Source organism: Mobula hypostoma, chromosome 14 (assembly GCF_963921235.1).
Source record: "Mobula hypostoma chromosome 14, sMobHyp1.1, whole genome shotgun sequence".
Lineage (NCBI taxonomy): Eukaryota > Metazoa > Chordata > Chondrichthyes > Myliobatiformes > Myliobatidae > Mobula > Mobula hypostoma.
The window spans coordinates 31,756,396-31,775,536 of NC_086110.1; the positions used below are offsets into that span (position 1 = coordinate 31,756,396).

Sequence of the window (19,141 nt, forward strand, 5' to 3'; positions counted from 1 at the left end):
ATCTCCAAAGCTAAAATTAAATCACTCCCAACATGCTTCTTTCGGGTTACTTACAGCTATGTGAACCAACCAGTATTAATTTGTATTTAAGGAGTAATGAAACTAAAAACTGCCACCTTCAGGGCCTAAAACTTTTAAATACATTAAGAACTCACACACAGAGAGCCCAGAGTCTTTTATCTTTATAATTTAATCTGCAGTAATGATCTTTTCAAATCCATTTTTCCAGTTTTTGGATGAATATTTCAAACACAGTTTACATCAATAAATGTACCACCTAGACTTGAAAGTGATTGTTGTAAAACAAGATGGGTGGAATTAGGCATAGTGACATAATTTCCATAGTCACATAAACTTTCAATCTAAATGTGTGATATTTGCTGCAAAATTTGCTTAAAATACTTGGGAAAAGGTGAATATTTTTCAATAAAAGAGATTTACAAGGCTCTGATGTAATTTTACATTCTATTATCAAATGTGAAGTCATGATAAAAATTCAAATTCTTAATATTGATCTAAACAAAAAAAATTAAGCTACTATATTTCCCACCATTTATTGTACAACTAATATGAAAATTGAGAACTCATGCAAAATGCAGTATATAAGAACTGTATCATTACGGTTACAGTAACCCAGCTGGAGAACACACAGCTGTCAAGGGAAACTACTTCAAGTTTATTCTTTCAGAGAGGAGTTTAACAACCATTCATTACCACTAGTAATTTCCAACTTTACATCACGAAAATTACTGTATCAACTCCGCTGTTCTAATAAATGGGGAGTGATACCAGTCCACCTATAGCTTAAAAAGAACAATTCAAATCAAAGCAAAAACTGGAACAACTCCTCTCGGTTGAAACAGTCCTACAGTTGGTTGATTGTAACACACCACTAAACTCAGTCAGAGCAGATGTGATTGACATGGACATTAGTAAAAGTAGAAGAGTTACTTATTTAAAAAAAAGCTGCAGCACAATTTCTTGATTCTCTCTCTTCTCTCCTCCATTCAAAAATCAAATCTATGTGTTAGATATACCAGACAACCAGAGATGAACTGTTTCTTTCCACCCTCTATATATTAAATACAACACTAGGTGTAAGTCTTAACATTTAAACTGGAGTTTCACTGAGTCAACATCTGTTCTTACAGCTCAATATTTTGAAGCAACACGCACAAAATGCTAGTGAACACAGCAGGCCAGGCAGCATCTATAGGAAGAGGTAAAGTCGACGTTCTGGGCTGAGACCCTTCGTCGACTGTACCTCTTCCTATAAATGCTGCCTGGCCTGCTGCGTTCACCAGCATTTCTTGTGTGTTGCTTGAATTTCCAGCATCTGCAGATTTCCTCGTCTTTCAATATTTTGAAGTTTCTTTTGCCCGCATTCTACAGTTCAAAAGGGCCACTACTGTACCAGTCTCTCACCAAATAAACTCTCAATTCAAGAACCTGCAACCTTGCCTTCCTGGCAACAAAGACAGAGTATCATATCACACTTTTTCACAACTGATTAAAGTTCCATTCCAAATCTATCATTAGGTTCTGGTGAAGTCGGAGTTATCGAGGGTTGCTGGGCAGCTCATATTGAAGGGCTGGAAGGGGCTATTCTACACTGTATCGCCAAAATAATAAATAAGTCTTTTGGTTTGTATAATGCACTTTCACAGAAAGTAAATGAAAAAAAATTGTATACAGCTTGCCAAAATCTCAGAAACTTCACATTGACCATTTCAAGATGAAATTGCAAACATAGAGGAAGTGAAGCAAGCACTTCCATGCGGTGTTGACATTTGTACCTGGCATTTTCAAAAAACACACATAATGGTATAACTATTCCTGTCGCCACCATTTTTCAAATTCAGATTTATCATGTACATCAAAACATATACAATCGTTTGTAGTATAATGCATCGTTTGCATTAACAACCAACATACCCAAAGATGTGTTTTTTGGTTCGTACTGGCACAAATTGGAATTCTACAAGTACCACCTATCCTATTTAATGAACAGCTCCAAAAACGGGGTCACATTGAACTGCCTCAATGAGATAGAATAGAATCATAGAGAGATATACCACAGAACAGGCCTTTTGGCCCAATGAGTCCATAGTCCATTCTATTTGCCCCATAGTCCCATCAACTAGCTCCAGTTTCTACATCTCATCTACACACTAGGGCAATTTACAGTGGTCAATAACCCAGACATTTTTGGAAAGTGGGAGGAAACTGTAGCACCCAGGGGAAACCCAGGCAGCCACAGGGAGAACATGCAAACTCGATATAAACTGCTCCAGAAGTCAGGATTGAACCCAGTTTGGTGGCACTCTGAGGCAGCAGCTATGCAGTCCCTATCACTGTATTTATCTAAGCAATGCCTCATTTTTCGCGATCATTTTCCTTACTCATTTTCTGCACTTCAGCGTGTTACGCTACAGTCTTTGCCTTACTGGTCATTCCCACCTGTGGTGGGAGCTGGAGGCACTGGAAGCATTTAAAGTGTTATTTTAAAACTTGAGAGTACATTCTGGTTGTTGTTAAGACACAGCTGTAAGCAAAATGTACATCTGTCACCTTGAAGCCAAGTACTAAACCTGAGCCAGATTGTCTGGAATTAAACAACATATTCTATATCACTGTGAGGTCCAAAGACCTTCACAATGTTATGAAGTATACAGTATGCAGAGTGATTGTCCTATATCATGTTTAAAAAAGGCCAGGCTGTTATTTCAAACAACACTGCCATTAGATTCCAGCACATTCCCAACAATCCAGAGGTAAATACTGAAAAGGGAAGATGATTTCTCCTGCTAATGCATACCAATGTGAGATACCAAAGCGATAAGGAATCTGGGACATCCACAATCCAGAATTTAATGAAATGTAACCTTGACATTACAGCAAGCATTTTTAAAACAGCAAACCCAGTGAATGATTTAAGATTGTGCATTTCATACCCAAGAGCAAGTACCTCTTGATCAACTCAGGCAGCTTCACCCGCCATGAAAATAATTACTACAGATCAACCTCCTTATAACTACATTCATAATAGCTCATTAGTAAATTTACAGAGCAATCGCCAGGTTACAACCATAACTTAAATCTTCCTAAGATAAAATATCATATTTAATCACATTTCAGTCTTGCTCTCAGTCCGTGTAGAGCTAATTTACCTTGAAACTCTCAAAATATGGGAAATGATATGGACTTCTAAGTAGATTCATGGCTGATGATATATCATATTGCATCATGCCTCATTTCCCATGATGGCCAATAGCAAGTAGAAGTCGGGCATAATGTAAATCAACTGCCTAAATCCTGCCCACCCATTTTGCACTAAAGAAAATAATTGATTTTACTTCAATAGATGTTGCATTTGTTCAAGTTTGCACTCAGATTTAGAATTAGCTCCCTTAAAAGAGATAAGGGATCTGGGATATTCACCAACAACAGAAGTCCAGCTGGAAAAAGAACATTTCGATAGGCAGTTAATATATGGAAGGCGTAGACACATTGGGTCAAAGGCCAAAGTCCCCTTCACCATCAGGTCTGATCATGTGAAGGTGTTGGGAATCTGGTTCGGAGGGGCCGAGGCGTGCAACAAGAACTGGCAGGAGCGGACTGTCAAGGTGAAACAGAAACTGGGACTGTGGGGAGGGCGTTCCCTATCGATAATGGGCAAGAACCTGGTCATCAGGTGTGAGGTGCTCTCAGGGCTGCTGTACTTGGCGCAAGTGTGGCCCGTCCCCCGCTCCTACAGCTCGGAAATTACCCGAGCTGTCTTAAGATTCATCTGGGGATCCAAGATGGAGCGGGTCAGACAGACCGTCATGCACAAGTCCCTGGACAATAGGGGCAAGAACATCCCCAATGTCACCCTCACCCTGATGGCCAGCTTCATGTGTGGCTGCATCAGGTTGTGTGTAGAACCCAGGTATGTGGGCACCAAGTTCCACTATGTGCCCAGGATCTACCTGTCGCCCTGGCTACGAAGGATGGGTCTAGCCCCGCTCCCGCGCAACGCCCCAGTCAGCTGGTCGTTGCCGCCATACCTGTCCTTTGTAGAAAAGTTCTTCCAGGAAAATGCCTTTGACCACAGGGCCATCAGGCAGTGGTCGGCACGTAATGTCCTGCAGGTACTGTGGCAGAAGGACGTGATGGACATAGTGGGGTAGTCCCTTGAGCAGACCGTCCAGTTCATCTGGCAAAATGCCTCATCACCAGACCTCACCAACAGGCACCAGGACCTCACCTGGTTGGCGATAAGAGGGGCCCTCCCAGTCAGATCCCTCCTGTATGCCCGGAACGTCGTCTCCACACCCCACTGCCCACAGGAGGACTGCAGAGAGGAGGAGTCTGTGACCCACCTCTTTGCACACTGTCAGTTCGCAGAGAGGATGTGGAGGAGGATGGACGGGCTAGTGTCACATTTCATCCCCAGCAGCTACATTACAGAGGACTCTCTGATCTACGGGCTGTTCCCGGGGACGCACACGGAGACCATCACCCGGAGCTGCTGGCAGATCATCAACTCGGTGAAAGACGCTCTTTGGTCGGCCCGAAACTTGATGATCTTCCAGCACATGGAGATATTCAGGAGGGATAGACATGAAAGAAAAGGAGGTGGGGTGGCATTGCTGGTTAGAGAGGAGATTAACGCAATAGAAAGGAAGGACATTAGCTGGGAGGATGTGGAATCGATATGAGTAGAGCTGCATAACACTAAGGGACAGAAAACGCTGGTGGGAGTTGTATACAAGCCACCTAACAGTAGTAGTGAGGTTGGGGATGGCATTAAACAGGTAATTAGAAATGCGTGCAATAAAGGAACAGCGGTTATAATGGGTGACTTCAATCTACATATACGTTTGTAGATTGGGTGAACCAATTTGGAGGGTGCTGAGGAAGAGGATTTCTTGGAATGCATGCAGGTCAGTTTTCAGAACCAACATGTCGAGGAACCAACTAGAGAGCAGGCCATTCTAGACTGGGTTTTGAGCAATGAGGAAGGGTTAGTTAGCAATCTTGTCGTGCGAGGCCCCTTGGTTAAGAGTGACCATAACATGGTGGAATTCTTCATTAAGATGGACAGTGATATAGTTAATTCAGTAACAAAGGTTCTGAACTTAAAGAAGGGTAACTTTGAAGGTATGAGACGTGAATTTGCTAAGATATACTGGCAAATGATACTGAAAGGGTTGACGGTGGATATGCAATGGCAAGCATTTAAAGATCGCATGGATGAAATACAACAATTGTTCATCCCAGTTTGGCAAAAGAATAAACCAGGGAAGGTACTGCACCCGTAGCTGACAAGGAAAATTAGGGATAGTATCAATTCCAAAGAAGAAATATAAAAATTAGCCAGAAAAAGCGGCACACCTGAGGACTGGGAGAAATTCAGAGTCCAGCAGAGGAGGACAAAGGGGTTAATTAGGAAAGGAAAAAAAGATTATGAGAGAAAGCTGGCAGGGAACATAAAAACTGACTGTAAAAGCTTTTATAGATATGTGAAAAGAAAAAGATTGGTTAAGACAAATGTAGGTCCCTTACAGTCAGAAACAGGTGAATTGATCGTGGGGAACAAGGACATGGCAGACCAATTGAATAACTACTTTGGTTCTGTCTTCACTAAGGAGGACATAAATAATCTTCCGGAAATATTGGGGGACCGAGGGTCTAGTAAGAAGGAGGAACTGAGGGAAATACATGTTAGTAGGGAAGTGGTGTTAGGTAAATTGAAGGGATTAAAGGCAGATAAGTCCCCAGGGCCAGATGGTCTGCATCCCAGAGTGCTTAAGGAAGTAGCCCAAGAAACAGTGGACGCATTAGTGATAATTTTTCAAAACTCTTTAGATTCTGGATTAGTTCGTGAGGATTGGAGGGTGGCTAATGTAACCCCGCTTTTTAAAAAAGGAGGGAGAGCGAAACCGGGGAATTATAGACCGGTTAGCCTGACATCGGTGGTGGGGAAAATGCTGGAGTCAGTTATCAAAGATGTGATAACAGCACATTTGGAAAGCGGTGAAATCATCGGACAAAGTCAGCATGGATTTGTGAAAGGAAAATCATGTCTGACGAATCTCACAGAATTTTTTGAGGATGTAACTAGTAGAGTGGATAAGGGAGAACCAGTGGATGAGGTATATTTGGATTAGTGTGCAAACTTAAAGCACACGATATTGGGAGTATGGTATTGATGTGGATAGAGAATTGGTTGGCAGACAGGAAGCAAAGAGTGGGAATAAACGGGACCTTTTCAGAATGGCAGGCAGTGACTAGTGGGGTACTGCAAGGCTCAGTGCTGGGACCCCAGTTGTTTACAATATATATTAATGACTTAGACGAGGGAATTAAATGCAGCATCTTCAAGTTTGCGGATGACACAAAGCTGGGCGGCAGTGTTAGCTGTGAGGAGGATGCTAAGAGGATGCAAGGTGACTTGGATAGGTTAGGTGAGTGGGTAAATTTATGGCAGATGCAATTTAATGTGGATAAATGTGAGGTTATCCACTTTGGTGGAAAGAATAGGAAAACAGATTATTATCTGAATGGTGATCGAGTAGGAAAAGGGGAGGTGCAACAAGACCTGGGTGTCATTGTACACCAGTCATTGAAAGTGGGCATGCAGGTACAGCAGGCGGTGAAAAAGGCGAATAGTATGCTGGCATTTATAGCGAGAGGATTCGAGTACAGGAGCAGGGAGGTACTACTGCAGTTGTACAAGGCCTTGGTGAGACCACACCTGGAGTACTGTGTGCAGTTTTGGTCCCCTAATCTGAGGAAAGACATTCTTGCCATAGAGGGAATACAAAGAAGGTTCACCAGATTGATTCCTGGGATGGCAGGACTTTCATATGATGAAAGACTGGATCGACTAGGCTTATACTCTCTGGAATTTAGAAGATTGAGAGGGGATCTGATTGAAACGTATAAAATTCTAAAGGGATTGGACAGGCTAGATGCAGGAAGATTGTTCCCAATGTTGGGGAAGTCCAGAACGAGGGGTCACAGTTTGAGGATAAAGGGGAAGCCTTTTAGGACCGAGATGAGGAAAAACTTCTTCACACAGAGAGTGGTGAATCTGTGGAATTCTCTGCCACAGGAAACAGTTGAGGCCAGTTCATTGGCTATATTTGAGACAGAGTTAGATATGGCCCTTGTGGCTAAAGGGATCAGGGGTTATGGAGAGAAGGCAGGTACAGGGTTCTGAGTTGGATGATCAGCCATGATCGTACTGAATGGCGGTGCAGGTTCGAAGGGCCGAATGGCCTACTGCTGCACCTATTTTCTATGTTCCTATGTCCGTGGGAGAATGCTGCCGACTGGCAAATTCTCGGCTGCAGGAGTATGTGCTGAGGGACGCACTGAAATTTGGTGCAGCCACTGCAAGGGCCCGGTGGGGAAGGACCACTGTTTAGGGTTCTTCTCCCACAGGAGTGGGAGGGGTCTGGTGGCGGGGAGTATACCGCTCCACAATGGTGTCGAAAGATGAAACAACACAGCGCCACATGGGTGGCTAAAAGTGTGGAAATGTAAAGCCCATAATGGATACATCTGTAAAGGATTGAGAGTCATTGAATGGTTTATTGTACATAATTTTATTTTTGAATAAAGTATAAAAAAAACATTGGGCCAAAGGCAGTATGGCTATACTGTATATGGGATGTTTGGTCATTACATAAATTCCAATTTCAGGACCATTAATCGCACTTTAGATTCCCCATCATGCTTTTAGGGTATCCCTACAACAAAAGACAGTTCCATTCTTATATTTTATTTATTCATTTTATGTAGCGGTATCCCTCAAAGCTCAACAAGCCCACGCCACCCAATTACACCCATGTGACCAAGTAACCTATCAAGCAATGCATCTTTGATATGTGGGAGGAAACCCATGCAGTCATGAGGAGAACATACAAGTTCCTGACAGACAGCAGTGAGAATTGAACTTGGGTTGCTGATGTTATCATACCGTTATGTTACCATGCCACCACTTTGGAGTTCTTGCATTAGGTTGAGAGGAAGTTCAGAAAACAGATTAAAGGTAATTAGTGTGACTCGAGTTGCAGTTCTCTACAACTCCAAGAGATAAAGGTGTTTCTTATTTGCTATAGCATCAATCAGTGACAGAAGTTCAAAAAAAATGCACAAGTTTTAAAATAGCAACTTGTGCTCTACACACTGTCTCTATATTGCATAATTGTTGCCTCTTTTGTATCCTAATACATGGATGGATTACTCTAGTAATATGACTGACGTTGTTGTTGTTGTTGTTCATCCTTCATAGTCGAAGACGACCATGGCTTCAAAGTCAAATGGGAGATTGGTGGCTGTGGGTCCGGAGGTGACTGATGAGGCCAATCCGGGCCCTGAAGGCTCGCCCACATGTGGGACACAAGTGGGTGGATGCTGTCGTGGCAGTGGATGCTGCTCGGGCCTTGTGCACAGCACGCTTTCATTGCGCCTCGATGATGCGCCTGACTTCAGCTGCCCGGGCTCCTGTGGTGATCTTGCTGCGCCAAGCTGGACGGTCGAGGGCAAGCATCTCCCACGTGTTGATGTCGACACCCAGGCCTTTGAGGGACGCTTTAAGGCAGTCTTCGTAACGTTTCTTCGGCCCCCCCGACTGAGCGCTTGCCCTGACGCAGTTCTCCGTACAGCAGCTGCTTAGGCAATCGGCTGTCTGGCATTCTGACCACATGTCCAGCCCTCCTGGCTTGGGCTTTCAGCAGGAGGGTGTAGACGCTGCAGAGCCCAGCTCGTTCCAGGATTTCCGTGTCGGGGACTTTGTCCTGCTACCTGATTTGGAGGAGTCTGCGGAGACAGCTCAGGTGAGAGTGGTTGAGCTGTTTGGCGTGTCTGCTGTAGACAGTCCAGGTCTCGCTGGCGTAAAGGAGGGTGGTAAGGACCACTGCACAGTAGACCTTCAGCTTGGTGGTAAGGCTGAGTCCTCTCCGCTCCCAGACGTTCTCACGGAGTCTCCCAAAGGCAGCGCTGGCTTTGGCAATCCTGTTGTTGACCTCAGTGTCTATGTTCACTGCGCGAGAGAGTATGCTGCCCAGGTAGGTGAAGTTGTCGACTGCCTGGAGGTTCTGGCCCTTCACCATGATGCGCGGCTCCTGGTATGGCTTTCCTGGGGCAGGCTGGTACATAACTTCGGTCTTTTTGGTGCTGATAGTGAGACCGAAGTTGTTGCAGGCTTGTGAGAAGCAGTCCATTTCACGCTGCATCTCCTGCTCTGTGCTGACGTTTAGTGCGCAGTCATCAGCAAACAAGAAGTCTCTGATGACAGTCTCTTGCACCTTTGTAACTGCCAGCAGGCGCCTAAGGTTGAACAACCTGCCGTCAGTCCTGTACCTGACGTGGATTCCTTCTTCGTAGTTATGGAAGGTATCTGTCAGCATGGCAGAGAATACCATACTGAACAGAGTCGGGGCAAGAACGCAGCCTTGTTTGACGCCATTTGTCACTGGGAAGGCCTCCGACTCGTTGCCGTCATCCAGAACTTTCACCATCATACCGTCGAGGAACTGCCGGACGATTGTGATGAACTTGCTGGGGCAGCCAAACTTCTCCATGATCTTCCACAAGCCTTCTCTGCTGACCGTATCAAAAGCCTTGGTTAGATCGACAAAGGTCACGAAGAGGTCGCTGTGTTGCTCCTGGCATTTTTCCTGGAGTTGGCGCACAGCAAAAATCATGTCCGCGGTCCCACGTTCAGCACGGAAGCCGCACTGGCTTTCTGGGAGCAGACCTTGCTCAAGATGTTGGAGAAGGCGGTTGAGCAGGACGCGGGCCAGAATCTTCCCCGCAATGGACAAGAGGGAGATGCCTCGGTGGTTGTCACAAGACTGGCGGTTGCCTTTCCTCTTGTAGATGTGGACTATGCTGGCATCTTTCAGCTGTTGCGGGACCTGTCCCGTTTTCCACATGGACTGGAAGAATGCAGTCAGCTTTTGCATCATGACAGGGCCTCCTGCTTTGTATACCTCAGCAGGGATTGCATCGGGTCCTGGCGCTTTGCCACAGGAGAGTTGCTTCACTGCCTTCCTGACTTCATCTACTGTGGGGAGGGTGTCGAGGTTCTTGTTGATCTCTACCTGGGGCAGGCGGGCAATGGCCTCGTCGTTGATGTCGGCAGGGCGGTTAAGGACGTTGTTAAAGTGCTCAGCCCACCAATCCAGAATCTGCTTCTTCTCTGTCAGCAGCTGCGTCTCATCTGCGTTGAGGAGGGGTGAGGAGCCGGAGGACTGGGGTCCGTATACAGCCTTAAGCGCATCGTAGAAGCACTTTATGTCGTGGCTGTCTGCATAGCCCTGGATTTCATCGGCCTTCTTGCTGAACCAGCTGTCCTGCATCTCGCGAAGTTTTTTCTGCACCTTTCTTCTTGCGTTGGTGAAGGCATCTTTCTTGGCTAGCGATGTGGGGTCGTTCTGATGCGCTCTGTAATGTTGATGTTTCTCCGTTAGTAGTGCCTGTATTTCTTCATCATTCTCATCGAACCAGTCTTGGTTTCTTCGGGTTGCTGGTCCAAGATGTTCGAGGGCGGTAGTGTAGACAGCGTCTCTGAAGGCTGTCCACTGTTCCTCAACGCTGGTCCTGTCTTCCTGTGGTGTGTCTGGCAGTCTGCCTTCAAGGTCATCGACGAATTCTTCTGCAACCCTGCTGCTTTTCAGCTTGGAGACATTCAGCCTCTTTGCAGTCTTCTGCCCTTGGGGTCTTCTCATGGGCAGAATGCGAAGCCTGAACTTGGACACAATGAGGCGGTGGTCGGTCCAGCAGTCAGCACCACACATGGCTCTCGTCACTCTGACATCCATCCTGTCCCTCTTCCTGGTGATAATGTAGTCAATCAGATGCCAGTGCTTCGAGCGTGGGTGCATCCATGACGTCTTCTTACGGGTGGGTAGGCGGAACAGGGTGTTGGTGATGACAAGGTCGTGTGTGGCACATGTCTTGAGGAGCAGAAGGCCGTTGCTGTTACACTTGCCAGTGCCGTGTCTTCCAATGATCCCTTCCCAGGTTTGGTAGTCTGTCCCTACTCTGGCATTGAAGTCCCCGAGAACGATGAGCTTCTCTGACTGTGGGATTGCTGAGATGAGGACATCGAGTTCTTCATAGAACTTGTCTTTAATGTCATCTGGGTTGGTCATGGTGGGAGCGTAGGCACTAATCAGCGTAGCACTCTTCTTGTTTGCAAGTGGGAGCTGAAGTGTCATCAGGCGGTCGTTGATGCTCTCTGGGTGCTTGGTGAGTTTACGGGCGAGGATAGAATTGATGGCAAATCCCACGCCTGCTTCTCGTCGTTCAGCGCTGCTGCGACTGCTCCAGAAGAACGTGTATCCACCACTACTGACTGATAATAATTCAATGTTTCACATTGCATCATGCCTCTTGTATTTTCTACAATGGCCGATAGAGTATAAAACAGAAAGCTGGAAGCACTCAGGGTGTCATGCAGTGCTTCGGGAGATGAACAGCATATGTCAACATTTCAGGTCAAGGTATGTATGCGGAGTTATGATATCTTGATTCTATTCCAAAATCAGCAATAACTTCTCTTTGTTTCATGGGCATGTGTACTTTTGTACACAGTGGATTCTGCTAATTGGGACACATTGAGACCAGTACATTTTGGCCCAATTAAACTGCTGCTCCAATTGGCCAAAGTGTCATGGAAATAGTTTAAAAGGTATAAAAAAGACAAACTATTGTTTAACTGATTAACAATTTATGTATTTAAATGAAATACAGAACAAATTAGAACATTGCCAATCCTACTATGGTACTATAAAACTGTGTTAGTTCCTTACAGTAATCAGAGGAATTCCTCCAGTGGACACTGCCATGTTCTTTTGATTGGCATTAATGAACAAAGCCAGTGTGAACACCTAGTGCAGATATTGGAATGCCTTCATACGATGATTGCGTCCTCCAAATCTTCATTTTCATTGTAATATTCAAAATGATTCCTGTACCTTTAAATTCTTCATAGTTCCTCACTTGTTGACATAGTGAAATTGTTTCATTTTCATTCCTGGCCACTTCTGGCATCTCTAAACCTCAATGCTTGAAATTGCAGTGAGCAAAACCATTCTGAATTGTCTTACTGTTTATTTCTCCTAACTATCAGTGACAAAAATCATTACTTTTTGAACATAAACACATGCAACTAACACTATTTAAAATCTGTCCGTTCTAAACATGGTATACTGTCTAATGGCGACACAAGTGCTCGCAACTGACACTAGTTAGAAACTGTTCAGTAATGATCTTTTTCCCCCAATAAAGCAGCATAGTATCCCAAATAAGTGAAGGGAACCCTGGCTATTTTCTCAGCTGCTGCCCTGATTAACCAACAGCCCAATTAACTGCAATCCACTGTATTTATATATTGCCTAAACACTGCAGCCTCGATGGTGCTTGATTCCACATGCAAAGTTAGGGTTAATTTAAGAAGACTAAATACAGTGAATATTTGGTATTTTCTTCAGGGTAGGCCATTAGAGGTGAAGACTTCATTAAGTTTGCTGCCTGGTGGCAAAGCGACATGCATTCTTTGAAAAAGTAAAGTTGTACATAGGGCTCATATGTCTAAGGATAAATTAGCTCGTTATTACTCTCATATAAACCCTGTATGTGATAGATGTCATTCTGAGATAGCCTCACTAACTCATATGTTTTGGTCTTGCCCTTTATTGAAGAAATATTGGGACTATATTTCTGATATTATTTCCACTGTCTTGAACATTGATTTACAACCTCATCCTATTACTGCCATCTTTGGTTTTCCAATGATAAAAAAAACATCATTTGACCTCTTCAGCTTGTCGGATGATTGCTTTTGTTACTCTAATGGCTAGAAGATCTATACTATTGAATTGGAAAGAGATTAGTCCTTCAACTACATTTCATTGGTTCTCTCAAACTATATCTTGTTTAAATCTAGAAAAAAATTAGAAGCGTCATTTTTGACCCATCTATTAAATTTGATGAGACTTAGAGACCATTTATTCAATATTTCCACATGATGTAATTTGACCCTTGCCAAATCTATTTTGTGAATTCAATATATGGGGAGAGGAGCGGAGGTGGCGACACTATTGGTTCTATCTGAGGTATCATAATAGCCTTTTCTTTTCTTTTTTTCCCCTTAGTTTTCTTATAGTTTAGGTAGATTAGTCTTTTTAGGGGATTTTTTTTCTTTTTCTTTTTTTTATGATATTTTTGTATTTTATGTATACTCTTTATATATTTTATTGTTAATCTGTGTGATTTTGGGATGTTTACTATGTGTTACCTGACTGTAAACTTTTATAATTATTATTAATTAATACAATCCCAAATGCTCTGTACTTACTTTTGTAATGTGTATGATGTTGAAACTAATAAAATTGAAAAAGAAAAAAGAAAAGAAATAGTAGGTTTTAATGTCAGCCAATGGAATTCATCAGCTGTTGTTGATTAGGGAAATATCTATTCCATTTCAATCAAAGCCATTAATCTTTCTGTGGCTGCTTTCTGTCACTAAATGAGCATCCATTTCCAACTCTGCTGCTTTTTTGGTGCAAGGGGGACAGAGCGGCTTGAAATAAACTGTTTAGGACAGCTGTGAATGCAGAGAGAGTCCTGGAAAATTTGCAGCCCATGTTACCAGAGTGAACCAGATGAAAAAAAACTGAAAGCAGAATACACAAAAATGAAACAAAAAATAATATAACAACTTTACTTGAGATACAGCCTAATGTAAATACTCATCTCCTGTGGCTTCTTGAAAAGGAAATCCTGTGAAGAGTTCTCATCAAACCAGATCTCGCTCCCATGAACCTGAAGTCATGTATGGTGACCACAGGAGGTCTCAAACCATCGATCCAGGATACAGTCACCTTGGCCATTCTTCATACAACAGGATGATGGAATTATAGCAAAGACTACGCAATCAGGACATCAGCAAGCACTTAGTTAAATCTCCCAAAACTCTGGGCAAAGATACGCTGGTGGCAGGAGCAGCTGGGAAGGTTGGAAAGAACAAGATCTCACAGAGCCCTTATATGCCAATGACCTCTACCCCTGTGACTATCTTGTCACCAAGTGTATAAAGCCTTCCAGTCTTCTTCTAGAGTGATAGGACAGGAACATGTGAGGGATTTGCCATCGTTCCTGCTGTATGAAGGGCACGTAGGTCGATTTGTTCAGAGACATGAACATCACGAACATCATCACCACTACCATCATTTCTATCGGACATGAGCAGAGCACGACAGGGTATTCAACAGGAACTTAAATCCAATTTGAATAGGAGTTTTATGACTGGATTCTGAGACCACTGAGTTTATGTTAATTATAAAATGAACAGTGAAAGCTAATAATATGAAGTGAAATTAAAAGACTTCTGAACAGCTAGCAACCTCTAGTTTTAATTCATATTCTATTTTCTTTAACCTATTAAATGAGTCATGGGGGAAGGGGGGGTCTATTGTTCTGAATGCTTGCAACCTTTTGAGGTTGTCCAGACTTTCTGTGATATATTTTCTGTGATCAGCTTCATATTAACCTCACTTGCGAACTCTTCAGTCAATATACGACTATACGATTAATTCTTCCTTCTGTTCACATTTTTAACAGCAGCAAATCAGAGATCGGGAGCAAGAAAAGGAGAGACTCATGCAGGTCAGTAAGTGTGCATTAAAAAGCAGCACTTTAAGGGAGATTCAGCGTTTGAAGACAGCAGCCAGAATTTGCCATTCATTAGCACGTGCAAATTAATACAAGGCAGGGGCATGTGTTGATGTTATTTGGTGTAGTAGACAGTGTTAAATCGAGGATTTTGAGGCTTCAGCACTTCAAGACGAGGAGGAGAGGCTTCAATGAGAGAAGGTGAGAAGCTGTAAGCAGATTTTTTTCAGTTTATTTATCATTTCCTTCTTTGTGGAAGGAGCTAGGAAAGATGCTGCCTGAGATTTTTGCAGACCAAGGCGACTTCAGAGAATTCAAATCATGCAAGTGCCTGTCAGAATAAAATATTACAGATTACAGAGGAGGAGATGCTTGTTATCTTGAGGCAAATTAAGGTAGAGAAATCCCCAGGGTCTGACAAGGTGTTCCCTCGGGCCCTGTGAGAGGCAAGTGCAGAAATTGGCGGGGCCCTAGCAGAGATATTTAAATCACCCTTAGCAACAGGTGAGGTACTGGAGGATTGGAGGATAGCTAATGTTGTTCTGTTATTTAAGAAAGGCTCCAAGAATAAACAAGGAAATTATAGGCCAGTGAGCCTGACTTCAATAGTGGGAAAGTTATTGGAAGGTATTCTAAGAGATCGGACATATAGCTATTTGGATAGACGGCGATTGGTTAGGGATAGTCAACATGACTTTGTGCATGATAGGTCATGTCTAACCAATCTTGTACTTTTTTTTTTGAGGATGTTACCAGGAAAGTTGATGAATGTTAGGCAGTGGATACTGTCTACAATGGACTTCAGCAAGGTATTTGACAAGGTCCTGCATGGGAGGTTGGTCAAGGAGGCATTCAAGATGAGATAGTAAATTGGATTAGACATTGGCTTTGCAGGAGAATCCCGAAAATGGTAGTAGATGCTTGCCACTTTGACTTGGGGCCTGTGTCTAGTGGTGTGCCACAGAAATCAGTGTTGGGCCCATTGTTTTTTGTCATCTATATAAATAATCTGGATGATAATGTGGTTAACTGGATCAGCAAATTTGCAGATGATACCAAGATTAGGGGTGCAGTGAAGAGCAAGGAAGACTATCAAAGTTTGCAGCAGGATCTGGACCAGCTGGAAAAACGGACTGAAAACTGGCAGATGGAACTTACTGCAGACAGGAGTGTGGTGTTGCACTTTGGAAGAACCAATCAGTGAAGGGTAGGACACTGAGCAGTGCGGAAGAACAAAGGGATCTGGGAATACAGGGCCATAATTCATTGAAAGTGGCATCACAGGTAAATCAGTCTATTAAGAAAGCTTTTGGCACATTGGCCTTCGTAGATCTAAGTATTGAGTACAGGAGGTGGGATGTTATGTTCAAGTTGTATAAGACACCGATGAGGCCTAATCTGGAGTATTGTGTGCAGTTTTAGTCATCTACCCACAGGAAAGATGCAAGTAATATTGAAAGAGAATGGAGAAAATATACTAGGATACTGCTGGGTCTGGAGGACCTGAATTAGAAGGAAAGACTGAATAGGTTAGAACTTTATTACTAGAATGTAGAAGGTTGAGGGAAGATTTGATTCAGGTATACAAAATAATGAGGAAAAGGGTAAATGAAAGAAGGTCTTCCCCCCACTGAGGCTGGGCGTGACTACAACTAGAGGTCACGGGTTAAGGGTGAGAGGTGAACTGTTTAAGGGGAACATGAGGGGAAATGTTTATGGGGACCCAGAGGGTGGTGAGAATGTGCGACAAGCTACCAGCACAAGTGGTGGATGTAATTACAATTTCAACTTTTAAGGAAAGTTTGGATAGGTACATGGATGGGAGGTTTATGGAAGGTTATGGCCCGGGTGCAGGTTGATGGGACTAGGAAACTTAAGTGGTTCAGCACAGACTGAGTGCACCAAAGAGCCTGGTTCTAACCATAGTTTCCCGTGACTCAGATTTTTGCTGCACCTTTTGAGAGGAAGCACTGTTCGGTGTTCTGAGATATTGCTTCCATTGTTGATGCAACTTTTCTTAGTTTATCTGGTTGCTTACATTGTGATTTCTGAAATATTATTGATTGAATTTTTTCAGTTGAACAGAATAAAAATCAAAATTTTGAATTGCAATTGTCAGCAAGTCTGTCAGCATCTTTGGAGAGTGAGCCAGTTCTGATCAATGGCCAAGGTAATTTTTACCCAAAGTTCACGGCAAATTTATTACCAGAGTACTTATGTGTCACCATATACTACCCAGAGATTCATTTTCTTACAGGCATTCACAGTGGATACAAAGAAACACAATGGAATCAATGAAAAAAACTACACACAAGAACAAACAACCAATGTGCAAAGGACCACAAATACTGCAAACACAAAAAAGAAAACAAAATAATAATAAATTAATAATTTATAAATAATATTGAGAACATGAGTTTAGAGTCCTGGAAAGGGAGTCCTGAAGTTTTAGAATTGTTAGGGTGAGTGAAGTTATCCACTCTGGTTCAGGAGCCTGATGGTTGAAAGGTAATAACTGTTCCTGAATCTCCCTTCTAATGGCAGCAGCAATGTTGTGGCTGCTTCCAAAGGAGTAGCTTATTTCAACCATCACTAGTGAAATTAGGAACTGGAGGCTCTGTATAAAGAATTTATTTTCCCACTTGTTTTTTTTTAAACCAGAAAAAGGCCAAATACCACTAAATGTGCATCCATCCATCCAGTTATGATTTGATGACTTGGTCAGCATGTTCAGTTTGCTGCCATTTCTAACAGTGAGTTCCTGTTCACAGTGACAACATTCCGTCATTACAACTGGGACACCACTGTCCTGTTGCGTTAAGATAGGGGAGAAATTGAAAAGTGAGGTTGGGGCGGGGGGATGGGGGGTTGAAACTGGATTGAATTGAATTGGGTGGGGGGGGGTGAAGAGGAGAAACCATTGAAAGCAAAGGGTGAAAGGGAAAATAAAATTGATGTTGATGAAGCGTGTGGAGGCAATGGTAAATAGAAGCCCATGAAGATGCCCAGAGCAGAACTTGGAGTGTTATCAAGTTGAGGGAGAATGAGGGAGGAAGTGGAATTAATGGGCACATGTGAGGAGAGAGTAATGCCATGAACAAGCAAAGTCCCAAGGTGAAGAGAAAAAAAAACGTGGGATGAAAACAGGAATTTTATTTGTTAATCATAAAAAAGCACCTATCAATCAAATGGAGAAGAGGGTCAGGGAACAAAGAAAGCTTAGATACCTGCTTTAATAAGTAAGCAGCCACTATCCTTGAGTACTTAATTTTTTTGCATACCGTTATCAGCTATTCTGAAGCCATTAGATTTCTCTAGAATTCATGCCTCGGTATATTTACAAATGCAGTTCCTCTGCTCACAATTATACTGTTTGCAGGGATATGCTTAATCCTACAATAAAGCTACTGTTCAAAGCAGTAAAGATCTGAGTGTTGAACATACCAGGGATAAAAGAACATTAAACTTATAACTTCCAAATTACACACTGCTGTTAAAATATTGACTCAACTATATTTAGCTAAAGCAGCCATAGCAATGCATCCATCAAAATAAATTCATAGTTCCGGCAATAATCAAAATATATGATACAACTTCATCAATTCAAGTCCAATATTAAAACATGCCCATTTAAAAAACTGAATTGTGTTTAACAATGATTGTATTTTTACAGTGATAAAAGAGCTTGATAAAACTTTCCAGTCACATAATATTATCTGATTATTAGAAAAAACATAATGTAGAATATAACTTAATCCCCAAAATCTATTGATTTATTCTAGATCAGTACTTATAATCTTTCCTATGGCTATTTAGTAAGAAAAGGTATCTTCAGTGAAGGATCAATTTATAAAGATGATGACTGAATTGATAACAGAGCCAAAATTGATGCAGACCCAACCCCTTTTTAATCTGGAAGGATCTGCACAGAAATACCGTTGTGTCGTCGTTGCTCCTTGAACCAAAATACATTTTAATGCATGTTTTGGATTTAGCACTGCTAATTCTTCCACAGATTTTAATTGTTCTCTAAAAAATGCAAATAAATACACAAAAATTATTAATTCCTCACATCTCCGTGCAATGTACAAGTGAACTGTCATCTCAGAACACTTGAAGAAAGCAGTAACTATGTTACAAACAGGATTTGCAATAAAATAAAAACAGAAAAAAAACTAAAGCTATTTCTTCTTACATAAGTGTTGATCATTACCTTCTAAAGGATAAAGTTCTTCACTGTATCCTTCTCTGCTAAATTCACCGGTCGACCCCTGCAATACAAATGCCAGTTACTTTAATTTCAAAGCATAGCAATGAAATAATTTTGTATAATTTTAAATGATATTTTCTGTACATAAATAAGGAATTCACTTTTCTTATAACAGATCAATAATTGTAAAAACAATCAAATCCACAAAACACATCATATTGCAAGTACTGAATGCTCTAAATGGCAATCACTTGA

General features: G+C 42.4%; 1 protein-coding gene across 1 annotated transcript in view; it reads right to left on the reverse strand.

Moving 5' to 3' along the window:
* The window catches only part of nkd1 (NKD inhibitor of WNT signaling pathway 1), a 98,002-nt gene that overhangs the window by 32,887 nt on the left and 45,974 nt on the right, over positions 1 to 19,141 (reverse strand). Inside the window, exon 4 of the mRNA XM_063066892.1 lies at positions 18,890 to 18,947. Coding sequence (XP_062922962.1) covers positions 18,890 to 18,947 — 58 coding nt within the window. The remainder of the gene's footprint in view (positions 1 to 18,889; positions 18,948 to 19,141) is intronic.